The 27,938-nt window shown below is 40.7% G+C and overlaps 2 protein-coding genes across 2 annotated transcripts in view; both read left to right on the top strand.

Moving 5' to 3' along the window:
* Positions 1-27,938, top strand: part of FAM204A (family with sequence similarity 204 member A) — a 476,472-nt gene that overhangs the window by 208,190 nt on the left and 240,344 nt on the right. The gene's annotated exons all lie outside the window — the stretch shown is intronic.
* The window catches only part of RAB11FIP2 (RAB11 family interacting protein 2), a 50,452-nt gene continuing 33,467 nt past the window's right edge, over positions 10,954-27,938 (top strand). Inside the window, exon 1 of the mRNA XM_006111382.3 lies at positions 10,954-12,832. Coding sequence (XP_006111444.1) covers positions 12,480-12,832 — 353 coding nt within the window. The 5' untranslated portion in view covers positions 10,954-12,479. The remainder of the gene's footprint in view (positions 12,833-27,938) is intronic.

Raw genomic sequence — 27,938 nt, forward strand, 5'->3', positions numbered from 1 at the left:
GTGCAGTGTAGACACCCAGCAAGTTTTTGCGCAAGAACAGCTGTTCTTGTGCAAGAAGCCACCAGTGTAGACGTTGCCTCAGTGAATCTCCAGTATAGAAGAATGATCTTTAAAATTGTAACTAATAATCAAAGATTAATTTTTGCTCTCAGTTACGGGGGGGGGGGGTGGAAAGCTCACTTCAATAGAGATATCATGGTGTAAATGGCAGCAGAATTTGGCTATAGTATATATTGTAGTAACTGATTTATCTACGGCCCTAAGTATAACTTCAGAATACAATCCCCAAATAATTGCCAGTAATACACCTGAAGCTAATTCATATCCAGACCTACAGGATACTTATAACTCTAGCTAGTAACAAAACAAATTTACAGAATTCCCATGGTCCTTACAATACTTTCAACATTTGGTGCAGGGAAGAAGATACACAGCAGAATGTTTGGAATGAGTGACGTATCTATTGTATTCCCTATTTGTATGAACAAGTTCTGTCCCCTTTCTTCTCTCAGTAATTTGCTCTTAACCAAACTGCCTATACTGAGAGAAGAATTTTAGGAGCAACTTGGGGTTTTTAAGAACACGCAGTGCTCCATAAAGAACAGGGTTCTAGTAATTAATATTGTAGAATGGGAGTACATATGCTTAACCTGCATAAATATTAGCTTTTAGGGTCAGATGTCCTTCTATTATCGCATATTTATATTAAGAACTTGCTGTTGCCAAATTTAAAATTGCTTAGAGGACACGGTTGATTTACAATCTGCACTGTTCATTAATTGAGTGAAAGGATATCTTCTTTAGAAATTCCAATTTAATTTTATTTCCCTCCCCCTCCAGGGCTTCATACCAGATCTGCAACATATGATGAATAGTTGGAATTTTACTTATTTTGTTTACCATATCTAGAGCAGGCAGAAAGAGCAGAAATAGAGTCATTTTTCATATACAGGCAGTCCCCGGGTTATGTACAAGATAGGGACTGTAGGTTTGTTCTTAAGTTGAATCTGTATGTAAGTCGGAACTGGCGTCCAGATTCAGCTGCTGCTGAAACTGATCAGTTTCAACAGTGGCTGAATCTGGACGCCAGTTCTGACTTACATACAGATTCAACTTAAGAACCCCCAGGCATCCCCAAGTCAGCTGCTGCTGAAACTGATCAGCGGCTGATTCCAGGAAGCCCGGGGCAGGGGCTTCCTGTAGTCAGCCACTGGTCATTTTCAGCAGCTGCTGACTTGGGGACACCTGGGGCAGAGCAGCTGGGGTGCTGCTGGGTTGGTCCAGTGGCGCCCAGAGCGGCGCTACAGGACCAACCGGCAGCGCCCCAGCTGCTGTACCACAGGCGTCCGGAGCAAAGCCGCGGAGCACGGGGGCAGCGGGACAGCCCAGACACGCCGTGGCTATCCTGCTGCCCTCGGGCTCCGCGGCTTTGCTCTGCTCTGCTCCCCGTCCCCCTGGTCTACAGACCAGGGGGAGGGGGAGCAGAGCAGAGCAGAGCGGCGGAACGCGCGGCCAGCTGACAGCCCAGACGTGTCTGGGCTGTCAGCTGGCCGCGCGTTCCGCCGCTTTGCTTCCTCTCCCTGGTCTGCTGGAGACCAGGGAGAGGAAGTGCCCCGTTTGTAACTGCGGATCCGACATAAGTCGGATCCGCCTAACTCGGGGACTGCCTGTAATATGAATTTTTGGATGGTATAACCAGAGGAGTAGGATTCTTTTTTCGCCCTGCCTTATTATTAGGTGTTGGAATCCTACAGTTGATTCAGATGAATTAGTGCTGAGTAATTAGGGGATATGTAACACTGTGGCCCACTCATGATTCATTACTCTCTGAGAGCAACTCTTCTCAATCCTGATGCCCACTTATTACACCTAACATACTATAGTCATAATATAATACCCAAAGATGTCATGTAATATATCACTGGAAAACTCATTTCCCACTTATCATAAATATTCTGGCAAGATCTATATATGGTGTATGTACAAAAAGTTATGGATATGTGCTACAATGTATGTTCTTAGAATGTGTTTTGCAAGCAATGCACAAGCACAGTCTGCTTTAGATAAAGGAATATGAATTCCTGGTTGTCTAGCCTAAACAGTGAATATATTTACATAAAAGTTAAACATAGCTATGAAACTAACCAGGGTAACAATGCAAGTATCACCAGTGAGGGAAGAACTAGTATGAAGTCTTCACTAGAGTGAATGGCATCTCTTTGTGCCAGGAGAAAAAGAACTTTATTTAAGAATACATTTCAAAGGTTTACAGGTCTATAAAGAGAGGAGATTTGAACCCAAAAGAATAAGCAATATTATTGTATTATAAAAGTGTATCAGGTAAGGTCTTTTCTAATACTGAATTATATTTTACAATATTAATTTGCAATATATATCCATTAACACCATGAAGAATTATGAATACTTACTGATACTATGTTTAAAACTGGTGGCTAAACAGAGAAGCGGGTTTTCTTCAAGTCAGGAAGGAAGGCAGCTAGCTATTCACTAGGAATGTGAAAATAGTTAACCAGTTAAATACTAGCTAAGGCTGTTAAGAGGTGGGTAATTGACCAACTGTCACTATACAATTAGTTGATAAGGGAAAGCACTCTGGTCCATGAGCTACCCCTGCTGCGGCTCTGTAGTTTAAATGTAGTAAGAGCCGGGCTGGCGCAAGCCAAGACAGAACACGGATTGCTATGGCTCTGCATTTTAACTGGATGGCTCTTACTACATTTAAAACGCAGAGCCACAATGATCCTGGACCGGCGCAAGCCCAGGCAGAGCCGGGTTTGATCAGTCCTGGCTCACACCACGTCCAGCATCCCCTGCTTGTAGCTGGCCCAGGCTGCTGGGAACATGAGGGCTACGTCTACATTGGCCCCTTCTCCGGAAGAGGCATGTTAATTTCCAACTTCAGAATAGGGAAATCCGCGGGGGATTTAAATAAACATGGCCGCCGCTTTTTTTCCGGCTTGGGGAAAAACCAGAAAAAAACGTCTAGACTGGCGCGATCTTCCGGAATAAAGCCATTTTCCAGAGGATATCTTATTCCTACTTCTTTATTCCGGAAGATCGCGCCAGTCTAGACGCTTTTTTCCAGCTTTTCCCCAAGCCGGAAAAAAAGCGGTGGCCATGTTTATTTAAATCCCGTGGGGGATATTTAAATCCCCCGCGGATTTCCCTATTCTGAAGTTGGAAATTAACATGCCTCTTCCGGAGAAGGGGCCAATGTAGACGTAGCCGAGGTGTTACTAAAGCAGCCTCTGCCCATGGCCAGACCAGGCTGCTGCAAACAGAGGCTGTTTTGGCAGCAACCCTTGTTTGCAGCAACCTGGGCTGGCTGCAGGCGGAGGCTGCCCCCGCAGCCACCTCCCTGATGCATCTGATAGAAGCAGCAGTGTGGGGGGAGCAGATGGAACCACAGAGATGGTGCTGGGAGAACCAGCTTTTAAGCTTGACTGAACAACTCACTTACATTGCTAATGCTAGTTAACTAGTTAACCTTTTAACTTAGGGCCTGTAGCTGTGGGGTCCCATTGCCTGGCCTGCTTGCCTCTCCGCAGCCAGGGCTGCTCCAGCCTTGTGTGGCTGGCCACCACTAGAGTTCACCAGCAACAGCTGGTTAACTATTTAACATCCCTGCTATGGATTGTCTCCAATGCACTTAAGCCAGGTGTGACCAAAAGAATGGAAGCCCTAATTACATACAAAACAGCAGAAAGGGAAGTCCACAGGCTGGGAAGAACACCATGAAGTCACCCTGACTCTGGGGACAAAACAGTAAATTTGAGACGACATAAAGAGAGAGCTATCATGGAATCCATCACTGGATAGTCTCAAGGGGCCAGAGCTCTTACAAAGATGGGAACTGAAACAAGGGGGATTGCATTTTCTGGGAGCTGCATATAGATGAAAAACCCACAGGCAAAGATTTTCCATGTAGGAAGATGAGAGAAACCACATCTTGTACTTCTGTCAAAGGTCCTGAGAGTCAGCCATTGCTGGAAAGAAGAAAGATTAGTAAGAACTTTACCTTGAACAAAGACTGCAGCTTGTTAAGCTATGCCTTGGCCATTAGAAAGTGTATTTTTACGCTTGCAATGGAAGTACAGGTTGGACCTCCATGGTCTGGCACCCTTGGAATCTGACTGGTCCCAAACAAGGGAATTTACCGGACTAGAGGAGGTTCCCTGCCCTTGGTCTCTTAGCCTTTCATCACCTCTACTTTTGCCCCCCAGTCATATCCCCACATACACTCTTCCTCTTCCCCGCCCCCCACTGTCAGCAGGCTGTGTGGTAGGCCCTGGCTGGATGGCTCTGCCCCAGGAATCCCACCTGTGCTGCCAGACCCCATTGCCATGGGCTCTCCACACCACCTGAGCCCCCTGCTGTGCGGCTTCCAGCCGACCACTGGCCTCTGGGCTCTCTGGTCCAGGAACATCCTGATGGACCATGGATGTGCCTGGACCAGACAGTCCCAGTTTAGGGAGGCACAACCTGTATAGAAGTTTCAGACATTTGCAAATGCTAACACCCTCTGATCTTTATTTACAAATCATGTCTTACAGCATGCAATACAAAACTTATAAAAGAATGTCCTCTGATAGAGTGGGGGAGCTGAGATTCAGGATTCCTTAGGTACATTCCTTACTGATGCCAATTCTCACTGTGACTCTGGACCCGAACCAGATTTATGGACAAACTAAGTTACAGTTTAGGGCTTCAGATTATGTGGGACCTCTAAATACAAAAAAACCCAAAAACTAGTTTTTAGTTGCATCCTCACCTGTATACTGGTATATATGCTATTATAAAACTTTATTATTTCTATTTTCATTGTCCTTTATGTTAGAATAATACACATTTTTGGTAATGTTGTGGAGTTCCTTAAACTTAGGATCTCAGCATGTTTTATCCCATCTCTGCTCTGGATATGAAACAGGTCTCTTGTCCTCAGTTTATGCATCTGTAAAATGGGTACAATAACTCTTTGGGCACGAAGGCTACGTCTACACTGCCAGGTTATTTTGAAATGTTATTTCAAATATTATTTTGAATGTTATTTCAAAATAATAACTCCCAAAATAACTATTTCAAAATAAGCTTATTCCTCTTCACAAGCAGGAGTTATTATTTCTAACTCCTTTATTTCAAAATAACAGGCTTGCTAGTGTAGACACTGGACACATTATTTCGAAATAAGGGGAGTTATTTTGAAATAACTCCCCAGTATATACATGCCCTTAAGAGTTGTAAAGCTGAATATGTATTACTTATGAAACACTTTGAGAAAATTGAAAAAAATTTTGGACACACACAAATTCAGAATAGAATTATCAAAACTCTTTCAGGATATAATATAGTATATGGAATTATGTCTCACAAAGAGATTAATTTTATTTTGGAAAATCATTTTATTTTAAAAATTATTTCACTGGAGAGAAACTGACATTTTCTGAGATTCTCCTTAATGTTATTGATAACTTCAAGATAATTTATGCCATATTAGTCTTTAAGATCCTTGGAAACTTATTACTATCTTATAAAAGAATGAGAGCTAAACCACAAAAAATAGCTCCAGAGAATTCTCACACCCAGACAATGGAAAAGTCTCTGATGTTTCTATAGTTTGCTAGGTAACCAGATTAAGCACCATATTCTTCCAGTAACTTTATTGCTTTTAAATAACAAATTTTCAGGTTTGCCCAAACGCCAAAGTATGTCAGATATAGAGATGAATAATATTTTGATCATCTTTATGCAATCTCTGTACCTTCCACTCCAATCCAGTAAATCTGTTTGAAGGTCATAAACATTAGAAACTTTTTTAACATAAAAGGGAAAGCAGGTATTTATGAAAAATTAAAACAAATGACATGTATATACTGTAACCCAAATGCATCCCTGCTGTAACTCTTCAATCAGGGTTGAACATATCTATGGCCCTATTGAATTCATAGCCATCCAAAACGCATCACAAATCATTAAATCGGGCCTTTTGTACACTTTTATCTTATACTACATAGATTTCATGGGGGGAGGCCATTATTTTTCAGATTTCAGATCCTGACCCAAAAGGAAGTTGCATGGGGATCATGAGGTTATTTTAGGAGGATCACAGTATTGCCACCCTTACTTCTGCGCTGCCTTCAGAGTTGGGCAACTAGAAAGCGGTGGTTGTAATGTTGGACATGTGCTCAACTCTGATGGCAGCATCTCCATCAGCAGCAGCACAGAACTAAGGGTGAGACTACTGTACTCCTGTCACCCCTTACTTCTGTACTGCTGCTTTCAGAGCTGGGCAGCCAGATAATGCCAGTTGCAGACTAACAGCCCAGCTCTGTAAGCAGCAGTGCAGAAGTAAAAGATGGCAATACCATACCATGCCATGTTGCTACAGCCAACAGCTAGGCAGAAGTAAGGCTAGCAATATCATACCCCTCATACAATAACTTTGCAACCCCTACACAACTCTTTTGTGTGCTAGGACTACTACAATTGCAAAACTGTGAAATTTCAGATTTAAATATCTGCAATCATGAAATTTACTATTTTAAAAATCCTATGACTATGAAACTGATCAAAATGGTCAGTCAATTTGGTAAGGCCCTAAAAATTGACCCTATGTTTACTGAATTTTCATCCCTATGTTTAATATTATCTTTTGAGCCCTGACCACGCTAAAGCCAATAAAATCAGAAAGAGATAAATGAGAAGTCTGGTTTGTCTTTAGTGTTAATGAATTTGGATAAAGAATAACAATTGGTGTGACTTTAAAAATGAACAATTATTACAGAATTATAATGGTTAGCAATGTTGTGGAGAATGAGAATGTCTGTCAGGCTACGTCTACACTCATGGCTTCTTGCGCAAGAACATCTTGCGCAAGTGTTCTTGTGCAAGAACTCTTGCACAAGAAAACGTCCACACTGCCATGTGCGAGCTGTGTTTTTGCACAAGAGCGCCCATTGCAGTGTGGATGCTTTCTTGCGCAAGAAAGCTATGAAGGCCATTTTAGCCTTAGGGCTTTCTTGCACAAGAAATCCCTGCTGAGCGTCCACACTGCCCTCTTGTGCAAGAGCTCCTGTGCAAGAGGGCTTATACCTGTCAAAAAAGAGCGTAGCTCTTGAGCAAGGAGCCCCCTTTACCACGCCGTACTGTAAATTTACTTGCACAAGAGCAGGCGGGCAGTGTGGACGCTCTGCAGATTCTTGCACAAGAATGGTCATAGTTGTGCAAGAAGCCATGAGTGTAGACATAGCCTTATTGTTTATAAGTGTCATAAGGTCCTCAGTTTACCTGTGTGATAAGATCCTCCCTGCCATTACAGAGTTAACTAAAAGGAGGCTGTAAGGAGGAACTCGCCAGAAAACAAAATACTGACCAAGACAAGGAAGTCTTGCCCTGTAACGATTATAGTTACAATTAAAACAGTCTTAATTCTCACGTGCACCATCTTTCTCTATTAATTCACTCTTCTACATGTGCTTGGCCCAAGAGATCAGTATTTAAATAAATCTATAGGATTCCAAGAGTTGTGGCAGAATTCTGTAATTTTCAGTAATTTTTAATACCCTCTCTGCTCTCACCCAGGGAACCGACAATGCATCTCTAATTCCACATCAGAGTTGACACTTCAGCTGCCCCAGCAAAAGAAAACACTCTCCTTTTACACTTGGCTGCTCTGAGACCATTCCATTCTTCTGTTTCATTTCCGATTGCATGCAGAACAGTACTTATTGAAGAGGATCAACACATTTGTCTGTACTTGTAGAGGTAAGCGAATTTATTGTGGCAAATAATGTATTTGATGAATGAATTTCTCTATGGTTTCTGTTTGCAAATTGAAAAGTTTGCAATTTTTGCATTATTTGGAATTGTTTGCCAGGTAATTTTGGTGAGAAATGTTTGGTCAGCAGATCACTGGTACCTATCTGCTTGAAACTTTGGATTATTGGGTGATACATGTTATTTCTGAGGGGACACAGGTTACAGGGTATACTTTTATTCCTGATTGGATGGCCAGCGCTCTTAGTGTCTGTACAAATACTCAAGCTTCAAATTCTGTTTCTGTTATCTATACTTGTGAAAGATGTAATCAAGGTGTTCACAAGATCCCAAAGAATCTTCTCCCTGCCTCCAAATCAGCCAACTTTTTGCAAAATAGCATTGCCGTAGTCTTCTCATCTTACCCTTTCCCCTATGCGTTACTTATCAGATCCTCTGCTTTTTAATATCCTTGATGAATTCCCTTGACCATTCATCCCTTCATGTTCCTTATGTCTTTCCATCCCCACTTAAGTATTTGCCATATCTAAGAGATGATCACCGGAGATGATGAAGGGGGATGTAGGAGAGGCAAAGAAGGAGCATGTGTGTGGAAGAGCTGCTCATCCTGAACAGCCAATGTGCAGCCTTAATTCCAATGTCAAATATATTGCACTTTAACTAATAGATATGCAGGATAATAGTTGTAATTTACACTCCAAAATTAATACCAAATTTATTACAATAAATGTTCCAATAATGAACATGGACGATCCTTTTAACTTTTTTTTTCAACATTACAAAAAATATCTTGCAGCTTACACCAACAGAAAACTACGTACACAGTGATTTATGAAGGACACACCAACCATGTTTAATCATCAGTACAAATAGATAGTCTACAGTCAGAGTTCAAGAGTACCAGTAGTTGGTTCAGTATTGGTGGGTTTGTGTTGGTAGGACATAGTTTAGCAACCAAAATGTGTCTGTCAGATATTCAGTTTAGCATCCATAACATGTCTGCATGTGTATTTAGAAATATAGCTAATATCTGTAGCACACAGAAGTCTCCTGTGGGATAATACCATTCAAATTATATACAGTAGAACCTCAGAGTTAAGAACACTACAGGAATGTTTGTAACTATGAAATATTTGTAACTATGAACAAAACATTATGGCTGTTCTTTCAAAAGTTTACAAATGAATATTGACTTAATACAGCTTTGAAACTTTACTATGTGAAAGAAAAATGTTTTTACCATCTTAATTTAAATGACACAGGCACAGAAACAGTTTTCTTACCTTGCCAAATCTTTTTTTTTTTTATAAACTTTTCTTTAGTTTTTAGATTATATTTAACCCAGAACTCTACTGTATTGGTTTTTATTTGTTTTGTTTCTGCTATTGCCTGATTGCCCACTTCTGGTTCCAAATGAGATGTGTGGTTGACTGGTCACTTGTAACTCTGTTGTTCATAACTCGGGTTCTACTATATTTCCAAACAATTTATACTTATTTTTGCTAATTAATTTAAATTAAATGGTGTGGTAAAGGTTGGGAAATGAGATTTCAGAGTTTCTTGAAACAGACTGCAAAATCTTGAATCACAGGAGTGAAAATTTTGAAAACTTCCTTTAAAATGGCAGACATGCATGACAGGTTTGGACTAGTTGTACATCTAGACTTGTTCACCATGTGTGGACTCTGATTGCTAACGCAGAACTGGTGACATATTGGGTAGTGTCAAAATGCTAAGACAATCTGAATGATCTATATATCAAGAAATTGTATTTTAAATGTTTTTATTTAAATATGTAGCATGTCTCCTTTCAGTTGCAAGAGTTTTTTTCATAGAATTATAGAAAGAACAGATAGGGCTGAAAGGGTCCTTGAGAAGTCATCAAGTCTAGCAAACTCTACCAAGTCAGGAACAACCTATACCAACCTTGGAAGGTGTTTGTTCAACCTGTTCTTAAAGATCCAATGATGAAAATTCTACAACCTCTCCTGGAAGCTGGTTCCGGCACTCAACTATGCTTGTGTACTGAAAGTCTTTTCCTGGTATTGATCCTACATTTTCCTACTTACAGCTTAAGCCCATTATTTTGTGTCCTGTCTTCAGCAGGCCAGAAGAGCAAATTATCATTATTCTCTTGAATAAAAGTGTTCCATATATTTGAAAACTCTTAATAGACTATCTGTCCCCTACCACCCGTTTTCTTTTCTTACATTTCAAACATTATTTTAAAATTAAGCACAGCCTGGAGTCTCTCCTCTCTTCCAGAAAATGGTGCTTTCAGCTTCAACCCAAGGCTGTGTCTAGACTGGCCAGTTTTTCCAGAAAATCAGCCACTTTTCTAGAAAAACTTGCCAGCTGTCTACACTGGCCACTTAAATTTCTGCAAAAGCACTGACTTCCTACTGTAAGAAATCAGTGCTTCTTGCGGAAATACTACACTGCTCTTTTGCGAAAAAGGGCCAGTGTAGACAGCTCGGATTTGTTTTCCGCAAAAAAGCCCCGATCGCTAAAATGGCGATCGGGGCTTTTTTGCGGAAACGTGCGTCTAGATTGGCACGGACGCTTTTCCGCAAAAAGTGCTTCTGCGGAAAAGCATCTGTGCCAATCTAGACGCTCTTCTCCGAAAATGTTTTTAACGGAAAACTTTTCTGTTAAAAGCATTTCTGGAAAATCATGCCAGTCTAGACGTAGCCCAAGATATTGGGGGTGGAGGGGTAGAGGGAAGGTGCAGGAGATTGGAATTTCTTCCTCCCCTGGTTTGAAATAGGAGGAATTCGAACCCCAGCCGCCCATGCTTAGAGGACCCCTACTGCACACCAGTGATGGCTTCTTGTGCCTCTAAAAATATTAGGGAGTTTTCTTTCTTTCCCCCTAGCCAAGATTAGGGGGCTTTCCTCTATTTTCCCACTAATAGTCCAAGGTGGCCCCTCACCCCCAGGAGCGGGTTCCTCTATTCTCCCTCTCCTCCGATGTTGGGGTGAATTCTTCTGCCCATAAATAAGGGATCCGTCTTCTCTATGACTGCTCGGGAGTCCCCCCAGGGTGAGGGGCCCCGTTTCCCCCGCAGCCAGGCGTGAGCGGGCCTCGCTCCCTGCAGCCAGGCCCGGAAGCTCCGGAGCAGGGTGGGGTTTGGCGGAAAGGCTCGGGGCTCTCAGGAGCCGGGCCGGATTGAACCCTGCCCCCTGCCCTCTGACCGCCGCGGAGGCAGCCGCAGCGGAGGGAAGGCGGAAGCGGCAGCGCCGGGCCCGGCAGCAGCAGGCCGAGCGCCGCAGACTCTGCGGGCGGAGGGGGGGCGGCGTCAGTGCGGGAAGCGAGCGCGCCGCGAGCCGCCGGGCACGCTCGTCCGTCCGCCGCCGGGGAGCCCAGCCTGGCACCGCCGCGCTCCAGGGGCCGCCCTTCGCCCCTCCGCTGCTGGGGACGGAGGCGCCGAGGCTGTAAGGGGCCGGGGGAGGCCTGCGGGGGCGGGGGCAAAGCGACCCTGGCCAGCGGCCGGGGGGAGGGAGAGGACCGCAGGGCTCCTCACAGCCGGGCAGGGAGAGGACCCCAGGGGCAGTCTGAGGGAGGGTCTGAGCGGGGAACCCTGGGGGCTTCCCAGATTTGGGAGGGGGGAGTCAGAGGGGACCCTAGGGGCTTCCCAGATTTCGGGGGGTAAGATGGTAAACTAGAGGGTTCCCAAATTTTTTTTGGGGGGGTGGTAAAATGGCACACTAGAGGGTTCCCAGATTTGGGGAGGTAAGATGGTAAACGAGAGGGTTCCCAGATATGGGGGGGAGGGTAAAATGGCACACTAGAGAGTTCCCAGATTTGGGGGGGGGTAAGATGGTGCACTAGAGGGTTCCCAAATTTTGGGGGGTAATATGGTACACTAAAGAGTTCTGAGATTTGGGGGGGTAAGAGTATGCTAGGGGGTTCCCAGATCTGGGGGAGGGAGTAAGAGGAGACCCCTAGGGATTTTCTAGATCCACGGAGAGGTGGTACAAAGGGGGACCCCAGAGCTTTGCAGTTTTGAGGGGAGGACTAAGCAAGGTGATCCTGGGCTACCCAGCACCCAGCGGAACATGGTGGGAGAGGAGAGTGCTATGAAGGGGACCTAGGACTGAACATGCAGGGCTGATCTATATGGGAGGGTATGTTGGGGCTTCTGGGATGATGTGCGGTAAGGGAGGGACCAGGGAGTATTTAGCCCTGGAGGGAGTTTGAGAAGCAGAAGAGAGACAGGCTACAGTTGGTTACAAACCTTGAAACCTCATTCCTTTATTCATCTCACCCTGGGCCCCTTTCTTCTTGCAATGAGGTAGGAACAGTACATTAGAAGGCCTTGCAGGGAATGGGAAATTTTAAAGTTCAGGGTTGTCTTTACAGGAGTTGGGAGTGTTTTTTTTTTTAATGATGTGAGGGGGAAAACTGAGTAAAGAAGAGTTCATTAATTGTTGTGGAAGAAAAAGAATATATGAGTGATTTTTTTCTATTTTTAAAATTAGTAATAGAACTGAAGGTGTTACTTTTTTGGAGGGAAAATCTAAGCAATGGTTAGTGTGTCTCAAAAAAACAAAAACAACCAAACTCAGTACTGAGAGAAATAACGCTGGGACTTTCATAGATATCCCTACTTTAAGTGCACTTATGCAGTAACTAGAAGATTTAGAAACTTTATTGTGTTGCTACAACTACTGAACTCTTCAAAGATGATGTTGGCAGAGCAAGCCCAGACGTGGTTCCCAACCCACGTACAGGTTACAGTTCTTCAAGCCAAAGATCTGAAGCCAAAAGGCAAAAATGGCACCAATGATACCTACACTATCATACAACTGGGCAAGGAAAAATACTCCACCTCGGTGGCTGAGAAGACCTTAGAACCAGTCTGGAAAGAAGAGGCATCATTTGAGCTCCCTGGATTACTGATGCAGGGGAATCCAGAGAAATACATTCTTTACCTGATTGTCATGCACAGGTCGCTGGTGGGCCTGGATAAATTTTTGGGACAGGTGGCAATAAATCTTAATGATATATTTGAGGACAAGCAACGAAGAAAAACAGAGTAAGTGATGTTTTGTATTACAGTTTTTTGGGTTTCTTAAGTATGTGGTTCTAGATCAGAAGCCTTATAGCTACAATAAAATTAATTGAAACTAATAGGTATAATAGATTATGTGGCTCATAAGCCTCTGTCATACAATGAGCTCTTCAAAGGAGTATCCTCATTTAAATCAGTAGGTTTTCCTGTGATTACACATGCCCATCTGGACAGAGTAGGACTATAGATAATAAAATTATCTACAATAATTACATTTTTTTTAACATTAGCTTCTTACAGTCCATTTTTTTCATACTCATCAGTTGTAAAACCATTTTCAACTTGTGCAACACAATTTAGACTATATATTTCCCAGATCTGGGAGGAGGAGAGGAAGGGGAAGTAAGTCTGAATATAGTCCAACTCAAGCAATGTCTAGTATCAACCAATGTAATGTAGTGTTAAGTGTTCATATTCTGCAAAACTGACTCTTAAATTTTCCGTATTATTTAGTGCTGAATGAACGTTGTCTAAATTAAGGTTTACCACTAGTGTACTGTGTACTTTTCTGATTAGAGTTTTAGGTATTGAGCCTGCAAACTGTTCTGCACTGCAGGCCCAGACAGAGAAGCTTGTTAGGGTAAGGTTTGGGCTTTAGCGATGAAGTGGAGTTGGTCTGTTCTTATTAGTCCAGTTCCTAGAAGTTTCTTCCACTTTAGTAGCCTTCAGCAGCAGATATTCTTTTGTTAAATAAAACTATAATTGACCAACAAATTCTGCAACTAGAACTTAAAGGAAAGAATGCAGAAGTTAATAAATATCATTTTGCATAGTATGTGTACTATATATTTAAAGACTGAGTATCCTAAGACCTGGTGAACATCCTCTTTTTTTTTTTTTTTTTTTTTTTTTTTGTACTGGTCTAATTTTTTTGTATTAGGGTGTGTGTTTTTTAACTGACGTAGTTAAATTGGTTCAACCCTTGTGTGGACCCAATTATATTTGTATAGTGTGGGTTATTTTTCTAAATATACAGGAATAAATTGTATTTGTTTAAGTACCTTTGTACTGATACAGATATATCTACATTAGAGGTCATATAGCTTTAAATGGACCAGTCCAAACGAGTATAGTTAAATCAGTCTAAAAACAGTGTGGCCAAGCTGTAAGTTAGGTGTATAAATTGTACTTGCTAATTCGGCTTTAACAGTCTATAGGCCCAGTTTTACAGTTAACTCTGCTTGTGTGTAGAGGTCTGTTCAACCTGTCAGCTGCAGAATCATGGCAAAGGTTATTTTTGAATGTATTGTCTTTTTAAAGACAGGCCAAAAGAATTGCAGCTGTACCTCTGAAATAGATGCTAACACTTACAACCTTAATGGTGTGCTAATTTCTATTTCAGTTTGATTCAAACATCTTTCACTATTTCTTCAAAATTAGTTCTTAAGTGTCATTAAATGTTCTATAATTGAAATACAATTCTATAGTGATTAAACCCTGTGCTACAAACACTGTCACATGCGTACCTTTAGATTAGTCCCATTGAAAACAAAAAGGTGAAATGAAAGACAAAATAAAGCAAGACAACAGTAAATACAAAAACTTGTTTTAAGTAAATGAAAGTGGACATACATGTTCAGAAAGTAGAAAAGGTAAAATGATATGCCTATAAAGTAATCGGGAATTATTGTAAAAAACCCGCTCCTATGTTGCAATGCAACATTTTGGTATAGTAGATTTACAGCACTTTCATATCTATTTTATAATATAACTCAAAAAGTAATGCATTTTTGTTAGTCTCTAAGGGTATGTCTACACTGCATTCCTCTTTCGAGAGAGGAATGCAAATGCAGCTGAGCGAAATTTCAAATGAAGCGCGGATTTGAATTTTCCACGCTTCATTTGCATAATCGTGTCCGGGCGCTATTTCAAAATGCCGTATATACTCGAGTATAAGCCGACCCGAATATAAGCCGAGGCACCTAATTTTACCACAAAGAACCGGGAAAAAATATTAACTCGAGTATAAGCCTAGGGTAGGAAATGAGGCAGCTACTGGTAAATGTAAAAAATGAAGATAGATACCAATAAAATTACATGAATATTTATTTCAAAGAAAAACAATAACCTAGCTCTGTAAGTGGAAAAGGGGGTCAACAAAAACAATATGGTATCAAAAATACCGTAACTTTAAAAGTACAACAACCTTAGCTCAATCAGCAACCAAGCTAACACACAAGAGCTAAAATCCTTCAAAACTGGAGTTCTCCTCCTCATCATCTGTATGTCCAAACAGAGCTTCAGCTGGTGTGAGGTTATCAGCATAGACATTGTCATCATCACTGAGTTCACAGTCAGCACCATCACTGCTGTCGTTCTCATACAAAGCGCTGTCTTCACTGCCATCCATAGCATTAATAATGCCACATTTCTTGAAGGCGCGTTGCACCAGGTCCTCTGGAATCTCTTCCCATGCATCACGAACCCACTGTGCTATCAATTCTATGTCTGGCTTCCTCAGATTTCCAACTTTTTGTCTGTCGAGCTTGACCAGATGACATCCATTCATGCCACATCTTTCGCACACGGTCTTTGAAAGGTTTATTTAAACACACATCTAGGGGCTGCAATACAGATGTAAGCCCACCTGGAATAACTGCCAAAGTAACTTGAGAAGACTTTGCCAATTTTTTTATGTCATCAGATGTGTGGGCTCTGAACATATCCCAAACTAGCAATGATGGTTTTTTTCTTTAAGGTTGCTCCTGGTCGTCCGTTCCAAATTTCTTCCAGCCATTTTTTTGTTCTGTCTTCATCCATCCAGCCTTTAATATGTGCACGCACTATAATTCGTGGTGGGAATTTGACCTTTTTAGGCAAGGTCTTTCTTTTAAAAATAATGACAGGCCGCAGCTTAGTTCCATTAGCCAAACATGACAGAACGACTGTGAAATGGTTTTTTTCATTTCCTGTGGTTCTTAGTAAAATAGTTTTGTCTCCCAAACTTGCCACAGTTCTGTTGCTTGGAAGATCAAAGGTCATAGGCGTTTCATCCATATTCCCAATATCTCCCAGGTCATAGTTATGGATCCTTCTTTGTTTTATGATGAATGAATGGAATGACATCACTTTTTCATCAAGGTCTTTTGGCAGCTTCTGTGAAATCTTCGTTCTTTGCCGCAAACATAGGGCAAACCTATTCATGAAGCGGGTACACCATCCTGCTGATGCAACAAAATTTTCAGTGCCTGGTGCTTTAAATTTGTCATCTTTAGCCATTTGAAGGGCACGTAAGCGAATTCCCATGCGTGTTACACAGTAACCATTTTGACGACACTCCATAACCCATTTATGCAATTCAGTCTCTAGAGCCCCATATGAAGTCGTTAAACCACGTCAAGCTTTTTTTGCCTTTGGAATCTTTTCCAAGTCAGCTTTCATTTTCCGCCACTCCCTTACTTGTTTTTCGTCAACACTAAATTCCCTACTTGCAATACTGTTATTGCTTTCTTCTGCTCTTGACACAACCTTAAGTTTTAAACCAGCTTCGTATGACCTGCGTTTTTGTTTTGATCCAGGATTAGAAGTACCGATATTGGGATCCATTTCTAACAGGATAAAAAAAAGAATTTTTAGGATGGGGGGGCGCCAGGCCCCGTCCCTCCTTTTTGACCCCTCTTACTTCTCATAAGCCCCACTCCTTATAGAATCCACCCACTCCATCCCCTGTATTCCACATATTGTGTAAGGAGTATACAGCTCAGCGTCATAAGTGGGGTATATTGCAGTCAGTAACACAGTATGCAGCCAGTACACAGGTATTGTGGCCATTACACAGATATTGTAGCTAGAACACAGGCATTGTAGCCATAACACAGGTATGATTTAGCAAGAACACAGGCATAGATGTACTGTATGAATAATATTTTAGCTTTTTTTTTAAATGTTGCCTTGACATACATTTTAAGCAGCCACAACCCATAGCTCTTTTCCTCAGGTGTCCCGGCTTCCTAGCTGTTTTCGTGTTTTTAGCTGAGGGAAACTTGCAGATGGCAACTCCCTCTCCACATATACCATTCCCCCGACACAGAGGATAAAATATTTCCACAATCCCTGGGCAGATCCTGCTTTCCATAAGGATTTTATCCTTTCCATTCAGGCCCCTTACCTTATCTCTTCTCTTCAGCCTGCGCCGAGCCGCGCTTCTGCCTCCGGACCCGCCCCCTGCCCACAGCACAGTGACAAGCCAATCACTGGCAGTCACTGTGCAGCCAACAAGCCTATGTATGTGCGCTGTTCATCGCACATACATAGAGCTTTCAGACCTCAGAAATTGACACGAGATACTTTGATGATGAATTTACAGCGCAGTCCATAACAATAACACCTCCTGACAGATACGACAACCTGGATGCCTTAGAACCTGACCAGCGTACTCACTTTCCTCAGTTCTCGAGACGCTGACTCGAGTATAAGCCGAGGGGGGCATTTTTCAGCACCAAAAATGTGCTGAAAAACTCGGCTTATACTCGAGTATATAGGTACCCTATTTCGAAAAAAGAAACGCTGTCTAGATGCAGTTATTTTGAAAGAAAAGCCTTCTTTTGAAATTACCCTTAAACCTCATTTTATAAGGAATAAGGGTAATTTCGAAAGAAGGGTTTTCTTTCAAAATAACTGTGTCTAGACAGAGCTTCTTTTTTTGAAATAGGGTATTTTGAAATAGCGCCCAGACACGATTATGCAAATGAAGCGTGGGAAATTCAAATCCGCTCTTCATTTGCAATTTCGCTCAGCTGCATTTGCATTCCTCTCTCGAAAGAGGAATGCAGTGTAGACATACCCTAAGATGCTGCAAGACTGCTCGTTGTTTAAGTTTATTCAGTTACCCCTTTGACACTTTCAAAGTAATGCTTGAGCCATAGTATTGCAAAATTGTTTCCAGAAAATGCAACTGACACTTGATTTCTAGGATGTTATGCACTGAAGTAATAAGATCCTTGTGATAATTAAATGAATATTCAAAATTATTTTTTGTGTATTTATTGGTAGCTACATATATTTACATATTTAAGTTCGCATATATTCTGTATCTTTATAGCTCTTATTTTAAGTGTGAGAAGAAACTCCTTTCCCACGTAATATAACATGCAAGAGAATGGTGCACTCTTGTAGAGCCCTTTTGAAGTCAGTGGGGCTCCCCAAAGTTGCAGTTGTGAGCTGCAAACTACACTTCTCAGAATTGGGGACTAAGTGTAAATTTTCAAAATCAACTATGAACTATTTTCAAAAGTGACATAGGCTCAGATTTTTAAAGAACATTTTACATTTCTCAAGTGCAGACATGTACCTGCTGAGATTACCAGAAAAGCCTTCTAGGCACATTTCTGCATTTTGAAATGCCTACATACCTTGTACAATCAGGCCCTAAGACTCTTGAAAACTGGACTTAGGCTCCTAGTGCACGTAGATAGTTTTGCAAATTTTACCATTTCTACATAAACATCTGCATGCATATATGTCAGCTAGGGATACTAGATATTGCGTAATTGAATAGTTGTATAACTGCATGAAAATTTAGCAGTTACACAACTATTCGATAGCCCCCGGGGGCAGGGCCAGCTCCCAGGGAGCCCCCTGCAAACCTGCGCTGCTGCCTTGTGGCAGGTGGGAGCCAGTCTGTGAGGGGAACAAGTTTAAAAACCAGCTCCCCACACAGACCAGCCAATCAGACTATAGACAGTGGCTGCTTTACAGCATCTTTCCTTGCCCTTCCCCCACATGCTGCTACCTCTGATAGATGCAGCAGTGGGATGAGGGGGAACGCAGGGGGCACCTCAGAGCCAGTGCTGGAGGGAACTGGCTTTTAAGCTGGCTCTCCCCAGCACCAGCTCCTGCCTGCCTCCTTCTCCCCTGCTGCCTCTGTAGGAGGCAGCAAGGGGGGGCAGGCAGATCCCTGGAGCCGATAACATGGGAAGCTGGCTTGGAAGCTGGCTTAAAAGCTGGCTCTCTGCATGTATTGTCTCTAGCCTGCCCCCCTTCACCCTCTGCACTGCTGCTTCTCTATCAGAGGCAGCAGTGTTTGTGCGTGTGGGGGGGGAGGGGGAGTGGCTCCAGTGCTCGTGGGAGCTGGCTCCTGCTCCCCCCCCTTGCTGCCTCTGAGACAGAAGCAGCAAAGGGGAGGGGAATTGTGTATAAATCAACAAGATTAACCAGTTACCCTAGGCTTGTTGGTTCACCGTATATTCTACACAATGACGTCCCTAATGTCAGCATTATTTCCCATTACTGTACACTGGAGACCCAGGCATGTATGTTGCAGGAGAACAAACTTTCAGGTATATGTACACCATTGCACGCTCTCTCACAAAATGAAAAAATGGTGAGCATTCTTTTTAATTTTGGTGTATTATTATTAACATAATCATAATGTATTTATTTAACTTTTTTTGGTGTTACATCCTGTTAACATTAAACTGGCAGAAGTAGTGTTCTCAGATATGATCATTAACTGGTTGAATCAGTGGAAGTTGAGGATGCTTAACACCTCTCACGGTCAGACCTGTTGTTCTTGGCCACAAAGAATTCTGGTGCCTCAGTGCTATTTTGATTGTTTCAGAAGCACTAATAGAGTTTATTAAATTCTGATTCTGCTTTTAGGTATGTTGAACAGGCTTGTGGTATTATTACATTCAGAGTGATTTTCTTATGTTGATGTAGTGTTAACATTTCTTCCTTTGTTTGGGGATAAATGGGATCCAGTTATTTGATTGTCTTTATTGGTGATATTTCTGCCTTTTAATATATTTAATAGCTTCCTCATTCCAGCACAGCTGTGCATATGGTGCTATAAGAGACAGACTCAAGAGTCACTAGAGTATTACAATAAAGATATTTAATATTCTGCACAATGCTGAATCTTTTCAGCAATTCCCCAGTGCTTTATAGAAATAGGTATGGAAAGTGAAGGCAACCAGCTGATTTTGAATTCCTACGAAGACTGCAGGGTGTATGACATACAAATTAGTTTGTTAGTGTATTTACAAGTTCATTGCATCTTTAAGAACACATTACAGGCAAAAGTCTTTTTAATTTATATTTTTTTGTTGCCAGTTGTTTCCACTAGTAAAATGTGATTTTTTTTTTCTTTTTTAAAAATATCACTCTTAAGTAGGTACGTGAAAGTGTAAACATGTACATCAATAAACTCCTTCAAAGTTACATGCAGCCACCCAACCCCCACGCTGCTGCCTCTTTCAGGGGAAGTAGCGTGGTTGTTGGGGAGAGGCCAGTGCTTCTGTGGAGCTGCCTGCGCTGCTGCCTCTGATACAGAGGCAGCAACACATAGGGCGGGGCAGCTTGTGGGAACCGGTGCTCATGGAATTGTAAACTTGTAAGCTGGCTCTCCATGTGCTCTGGCTGCCTAAGAGCCACCTGCCCCATGTGTAAATGTGAAACCTCTGAAATTTTCAACAGTCTAAAGCAGAGGCATGGTGAGAGGACTTATACATCTTGTATTCTAATTTTTTTTTTCTGGCACAAGATTGAATGAACCTGTAATGTTCCGGTTCTTTCTGTGTTTTGGTGAGAGAGTGCCAGTCATGCTGTGGTGGTCTTGGAATTTGCCTTTCTGACCATTTGGAACTATGCTGGCATCATCAGACTCATTTCACATGATAAATTTGAATTAGGGATGTTAAGGACTTGTTGACTATCTGATAAGCAAATTCTTATCGGATTGTCAGTTGATTAGTCGACAAGTCGATTTCCCCCCCTTGCTGCCTCTATCAGATAGAGGTGGAACAGGGAGTACTTCAAAGTGGCAGTGCAAACAGCTGATCCCGGGCTCAGCTGTACAGTGCTGTCCCTTTGAAATTCCACCTTGCGACTTGAAAGGGACAGCGCCGCACAGCTGAGCCGGGGATCAGCTGTGCAGCTGCCCCTTTGAAATGCCGAGGTGGCATTCAAAGGGGCAGCACTACACAGCTGATCTCTGGCTCAGCTGTGTGGTGCTGTCTCTTTGAAATGCCACCTTGGTGTTTCAAAGCAGCAGCGCTGCACAGCTGAGCTCGGGATCAGTTGTGCGGTGCTGCCGCACATGGAGACCAGGGTCAGCTGGGGACACCAGGGTTCTGGGGAAATGCCAGGAGGAATCCTCGGTCAGCTGGGGAGTCCCTAGCTGATCCCGGGTTCCGCTGAAATGCTGTGCGGAGCCTGGGATCAGCTGGGGAGTTCCCAGCTGGCCCTGGGCTCCATGCTGCACTGCCACTTTGAAATGCACAAGAGCCCCTGCTGGGGACTCTTGTACATTCCAAAGCTGGCATCCCACTTGCATCCAGCAGGGGCTCTTGTACATTTCAAAGGAGGAATGTGGAAGTGCCTATGGACTACTGGAGTACTACTCGACTAGTCAATTAACTGTTACTTAACATCCCTAATTTGAATGCAGGTCTATAGCAAAAAAAACTGTAGTAGTAGCTAGGCTCTAGTAGCTGAGGCTGTTCATACTGTGTTTTTTAGTGTTCTCAGATCATGGGAAATGCTCAGATTTGTTTAAAGGATCGCTCCGGAATAAGCCTCTTAAAGATTTCTGTTTTATAGTATCTTAAAAGTACCTGTTTTAGCAAGTATGGTAATTATGCCTCTTTTTTTCTATTCCAAAAAACCAACTCTTGCACTGTTCAATGAAATAAGTAAAGGTGTGAGTTAAAGCCAATTTAGTTATTCATTTCCTGTTGGTGTATAGACAAGCCCTTAGTAAGATATTCTAGTACACCTATTTCCATTTGTTTTGAGATGACGTGATATTGCTGTTGTATATATTTTTTTATGTCTGAATCACATCTTAAATTAATTTTCAGAAAATAAAGCTTTCTTTTCAGTCCCGGTTTTCATCTTTCAGTGTCATCTTAGATCTTTTAAAAATAATGAATCAATTCCCTTCTCCATCTACTACAATCTATACTGTTTCCTTCCTTAATTTTACCATATATCAGCTCTTGAATTGATGCAGTCTATATTGTTGATAGTTTCTGAATACCTTACCAGAAAAACAGCCTTCTATAAATTTTCTTGCTAAATGTAATCCTAGTGTTAAGTGTTAAATTTACATTTGTGGACACTGAAGACCTCTTTCTGTCCACAGATCAGGTAATTATGGATTCTCTCACTAGTCTGGTAGTATGAAGAAATGTTCAGTGTACCTAGATCCTAAACTAGAAGGGATTAATCTAAATGGAAAAATTAGTTATTCCTAATGCTAATTCAGTCCTTGAAATACTTTAAATTCTTGTTGATCATTTACTTCTCAGCACCTAAGATTTCAAATTTGTTTTCTTGCAAGAAAATGTGGTTATCCCAATTTTCAGGTTATGGTCGCATTTTCTCAAGTAAATTAAAATGAAATACTGTTGCAGCTGTGATTACCTAAGACATTCTTATATTCTGCTTGTTCTCTCTTGGAGAATTATCATAGGGAGTGTTATTTTTACTCCCTTGATTTTAGCATGTCTGACTCACTGAGTGTTATGTTTTAGTTTCACCTTCATTTTGGTATAAATTAAAATGTCACTTCTAGAACTTGTCTCAGATGAAGTTAGAATGGAGACAGTAAAACATTCATTTCAAATATATGCGAACATTCTAATACCCAATAGGAAATGCCCATGTAGCTTTAAAACTATATCTCCTCTTGCATAAGATTTGGTAATGCTGATTTGTAAATGGTTGCTCTATAAGCAAGAGACTGTAGGTCATTCACTCATATCTGCATTAAATAAAAAAATGGGTTTTGCTGGTGGAGAGGGTGTATGCATGCATACGCATTGTTTTCTTTTCACTACATTTCATTGAAGAAAATCCACTTTTTACCACTCCAATATCACAAGGCAGTGAGGAATTACTATCAGGAGCAATTTATCCTGAAATGCAGGTGGGCTAGTGGTTTTAAGATTTGTAAAACATGTATGCACTTTGTCATTTGTTTTGGATTTTGATGGAAATAGGTAACTGACTTCAGATTGCTATTTTTAATATCCTTGTCTACATTTAAAATTAACTAGATACTTCATTGGCAAAGAAGAAGAGGAAGGTGTTTGGGAAGTATGTAGTGGACTGAGCGGGAAAATCACTCCATTGCTTCTCATGTTTGGTAGTGTCAAGAAATTGAGCTGGGAGTGAGCTTTCATTCCTAGCTACAGGTTGAATATGCTTGTCAGCAGGTACCCAGTCCAGTTCCCAATGAAATGAATAGAAAGTCTCCCATTGTTTTTACAGTGAGTTGTATGCGGCTATCTGTGAGTAACAGAGATTTTATGGTCTCATAGATTTTTGCTACACGCATATCATTATTCAGATAGCGAGCAGAATGTTTTGAGTGATTCTTCTTCAACAGGAGACAGGATTAAATGTTGGAATTGGAAAGTTCTGTGACAGTTGGTAGGAGAGAGACAAAAGACAGAGGAATCATAGTGGCAGTAATATGACCCGCCACCATGATTGGAAGAGAGACTAAGTGTTGGTCACAGAAGATTTATTGGACACAGAGTGAAATGTGTGAATTAAACAGTATTAAATATGAAAAAGTAAGTTGGAGAAACTAACAGAATCAGAAGAAAATAAGAACAGAGAAAGGAGAGAGAAAATAGCTTGAAAAATCCAGGAAAACAGAAGTGGGCTTGTTGATCTCTTGCTACATTGAGTGAACATTTTGAATTGCTGTCTCACTTGACATTTTGTATATGTAAAAATTTGGCATTACTTAATATGTATTAGTATACAATATAATAGAAACAGTGTATTTTCCTCTCCCCTTCCCAAGTTAAAGGAGTATGGTGGTACAATACTGTGCTACTTATTTATGTAGCATGGAGATGGTCATGAAGAAGATTAATAAGGAACCAGAGTTCCTTATTTTGGCAATTACAGGATTCTTAAGCAATTTCTTCATTGGTTAGTAAATAACCAGGCTTGCTCAGACTAGATTTTTCATTGTCCTGGGTTGGTAGGTAATAGATTCTAGTTTGTCTTGAATCTTTCTGTCTCCTTTATGTTTTGAGAGGGCTGTTGGAGTGTAGAAAAGCAATACAAATAATAAATAACCAAAAACTCTTGGGCGAGGAGCAAAAGCTCATGACCAAGATTCTCAGCATGTCTGAGAAAAGGAAACAAGGATTGTTTTGATGGGAAGCATAGTCTGAAAGAAAAGAGGAGTAAGTTAAAAATAGGAGGATATAAGTAAAGCCATCATCTTCAGAACCTTTGAATGTGAGGGCAAGAATTTTGAATCTGAAGCAGAGGACAATAGGTCTTTCTTTGAAATTGAGCCTTGGCACGAAGTCTTATTTAAAGACTCTAAGAATAGATGTAATACTTGGTTATTAAATAAAAGTCACTGTTCATGCATGTAATTGGCCATTTTCCTAGTTTATGCAGGCTTTCTAAAGAACAGCTCGTGGCATCCTGTCAACTGTAGCACTTATTGTGGTTAAAAGTACTGTAAGCAAAACCAAAATAGCAAGTTCCTTAACCTTTTATAATACACCAATATAAAAATTGGCAATAGTATAATGGAATTTAATAATTTAGGCCCAAAATGCTGCTATCTGAAAACACAACTTTATTTTACAAATCCTTTTCTTATTATGAACATTTTTTCTCTGAGTGCTGCATACAACCTTGTACTTTAAAAACCGATTCTAATAAGCAATGTTCACTTTGTTTCAGAATTGATTGGTTCACCATGAACTCTTAATCCAATTTATTATTACAAAAATTATTACTATCAGTATTAGAAAAAAATACATATTTGATTCTGAATAATAAATCAGAAATTGAATCTAATTCTCATGTTCTCTTATGAGCTGAAGAGCATAGACATTTCTTTATAATTAAAACATAAGATACAATCTCCAAAGTTACCCAAATAACTTAGTATTGGCCTTAAAAATCAAATAAGTGTGTTTTAATATCAGCAAAGATCCTATATTCGTGCTTGCAAAACTCCACTGAAGTCAGTAAAAATTTTACTTGATTAAATAGTTCAGAATTAGGTTCCCATGGTATAGCCCTTCTCCAGTGGATCAGTGGGAATTTTGCTGTTGACTTCAGTGAGTGCCACGTGTGCTTTTATTTTCCAGGGAAGTTTTTTGTGTTTTTAATCATTTTTGCCACTGAAATAGGGTGTTTTTCTTGGGGGGGGGAGTGTGAAAAGTTCATATAAGTCTTTGAATGCAATGAGTGTATACTCTTAAGAACAAAAGGCAAGTTGTGTGCATTCTATAATGAAATTCTCCTTCAGGTTTTATGGATGTCAAAATAGTTTGCTGTATATGTGCCAATAAAAGGAGATACGGATAGTGACACGTTAGTTAACTCATGATAATGATTTCAGTAGCTGGGTTACCTTAAGCAGTAAAAGATTATATACACAGGTATGCTAACATTTCTGCTTTTAAACCTTAAATATAAGTTTTGACATTGTTACAAAACAAGTTAATAAACATCAGATGTCAGTTTAAACTTACAGTAATGTTCTTCTGACCCCAAAATGAAAATATATACAAATTCAGGAATATCATTGCAAGAATATTGTTAAAGATACAATATTCCTATTTGAGATTTTATTTGGGGAAGCGGAGTAAGGTTGCTTAATAACAACTGAGGTTGAACTGTTTAAATTTGGAAAAAACTGACTTGAAGTTTGTATAATTTTTTTGTTTTGTTGTCTGTATTGCCAGAATTTACTTTTATAGAGTGCTTTAGCAACAAACAAACCCACAATCCCACATGAAGTTTTGGGATTTCCAGCAAGCAATGTAGAAGGCGGAACTTTCACTGCTTCAGCTTTTACTTGTCTGAGAAGCTGGATCTGTTTTCATTAATAATATACAATTTAAGTCCATTGAGAGAACATACACAACTGTTATGTGTGTAGATTGTTTTTCTTTGTGTTTTTCTTTAAATATAGCCAGTAGAATATGAGTGTGAGTGAGCTTTCTTTAAAAGGTGACCTTTCAAAGGTATGGGAAAGTTGTTTTTCATTTCTTTTGCTGCTTTATGGTGTGCAAAGGACAGGTGTATATGATATATGTGTATTTACTGTTGTTTACATTATAACTTTAGGTTTTGTCTAGGCTGTTCTTCCCTTAGAGTTTTTGGGTGAACTAGTTAGGTTTATGGCATTGCTGATGTCAAAGCAGGTGAAGTCAGGTTAACTGAAAAGAGAAATATTTTTCTTCACTTTTAACTCTCCTTTTTTGTTGTTGTTTTTTGTTTTTTTAATGTTTATGGAAGTTAAATGCCTAACAATTATAAGGAAGAGTATCCTTGTTACAGATGGAATTCCCCAACTCCTTCAGTTAAGGGATGGAAAAAAATTCAATCTTTGTATTTTGGGCCTTCAAATGCACATTGTTAGTTTAAAAAAAAAAAAAAAAAAAAAAAAAAAAGGAAGACAAGACTTGATACTGGTAAAGTATACAGTCTTTTGGATCTTCTTTATATACTATAAATAAGAAAAAAAAGAAAAAGACAATGTTCCTTATTCTCCCTTTTAGTTTTTCCTTGGTAGGTTATGATTTTTGAGTTGAGAATGTCCTTCAAAAGGTATTTCTGGATCTGAAACCTTTTTATTTACTTAAGCTATAACTTGTTTAAAGAAAACAAACAAAAATCCTAGAAGGGTATTGGACTATTTTTCTCTTCTTTTTCAGTCTATTTGCTTTGAGTATTTGATAGTATTATGTGCATAATAGGTTTCTTATCTGTGTTGATAGTTTCACTTCCAACTCTCCTGCTCTAACTTAGTTTCATCATGGTAATCTACTGTTGTGGGAATACATATGCATGTGTTTTTTTCCTGACAGTGTATGAGCTGTGGAGTTGCTGATATTTCACAGTTGGACGTTGCTGCTGACTAACTCATTTTAGATATATACACTTCATTTAATATGCACTTTCTAAGGGAAATTGTATTAATCTCTCAGGAATCAAGGTATAACATTGCTTCGTGGACACCTGCCAGAGCCAAGTAAATCTATAAATGGGAGGGTGGGGGGGTGGGTGGGTGTGCTCTTACTTGGATCCTTTCAGTGAGTCATGGAGGCATTCTTTCCCTCTTTCAATCCTCACTCTTTTCTCTGGTGCCAGAGAGAGAAGATTTTCCCACATTCCTTTGATACTTTTCACATGGCTGCAAGAGCAGTGGGAGCTAAAGGAAATCTCAGAGCCTCTTAGGGCAAGGAGAAATGGAAGCAGATGTTTAGAATGCTTTTAGCCTGTGTCTGTTCCTCCCCTTTTCAGGATTAGGTTCTCAGTGTGTATCTTGGAGACTCCCACAATACTGCTCAGAACATGGGAAGTAGTTGTGTGGAAACTTGGGAGGAGATAATGACCTTCACTGATCTTCTGTAGAGGGGGAGTAGATATAGAAAGTAGAGGGTGTCTTCACCTCATAGATGCCTCTGTGAAACTAGAGAGAAAAACAGAGCAGGAGTAGAGCATGCTTGGGGTCAGATGGGCCCTTACACCTCTTGACCAAGGAGCCTCACTAAGCTGGTTTTAAGGGAAAGGGGAAATGATGGGGACCTGTCTCCTCCATGAAGGAGTTGGTGGGGATTTGCTATGATTCCAAAGACAGGAAAAAAAGGGGTAGAGTATGCTGATGTTAGTGCTACTAGTGACTATCCGTGAGAAGCAAGCCCTTCGTTACGGGGGCATACCTCAGTGAGGCGTGCTTACTTTGCTATTTGTGAAACCACCGTTAAAGGCAGTTGGAGATGAACTTGCATAACTGATAGGATGTTTGGCCCTGAATCACCAAAGGTCCCAAAGGCTGTTTGTGAGCACTATTCTGCTAGTGCCACCCATGTAAACCTCATCAGGGAGAAAAACAATACAAAATATTTACTATCATATAAGCTTAAGCAGAAAGCAAAACAAATATGAGTTTTAGATGAAACACTTGTCATACAATATACATTTATGTACCAGTACATTATTTACAAATAAAGGCTATTTTTGAAAAGTTGGCCATACCTGTTACGGAAAAATTATTTGGCTCTCTAATTCTAGATGCCAAATTCAGTCTTGTAAGTGTAACCCACGCATCTAGGCTATGTCTACACTCGCG

Source organism: Pelodiscus sinensis, chromosome 8, assembly GCF_052426305.1.
Source record: "Pelodiscus sinensis isolate ZL-2025 chromosome 8, ASM5242630v1, whole genome shotgun sequence".
NCBI lineage: Eukaryota > Metazoa > Chordata > Testudines > Trionychidae > Pelodiscus > Pelodiscus sinensis.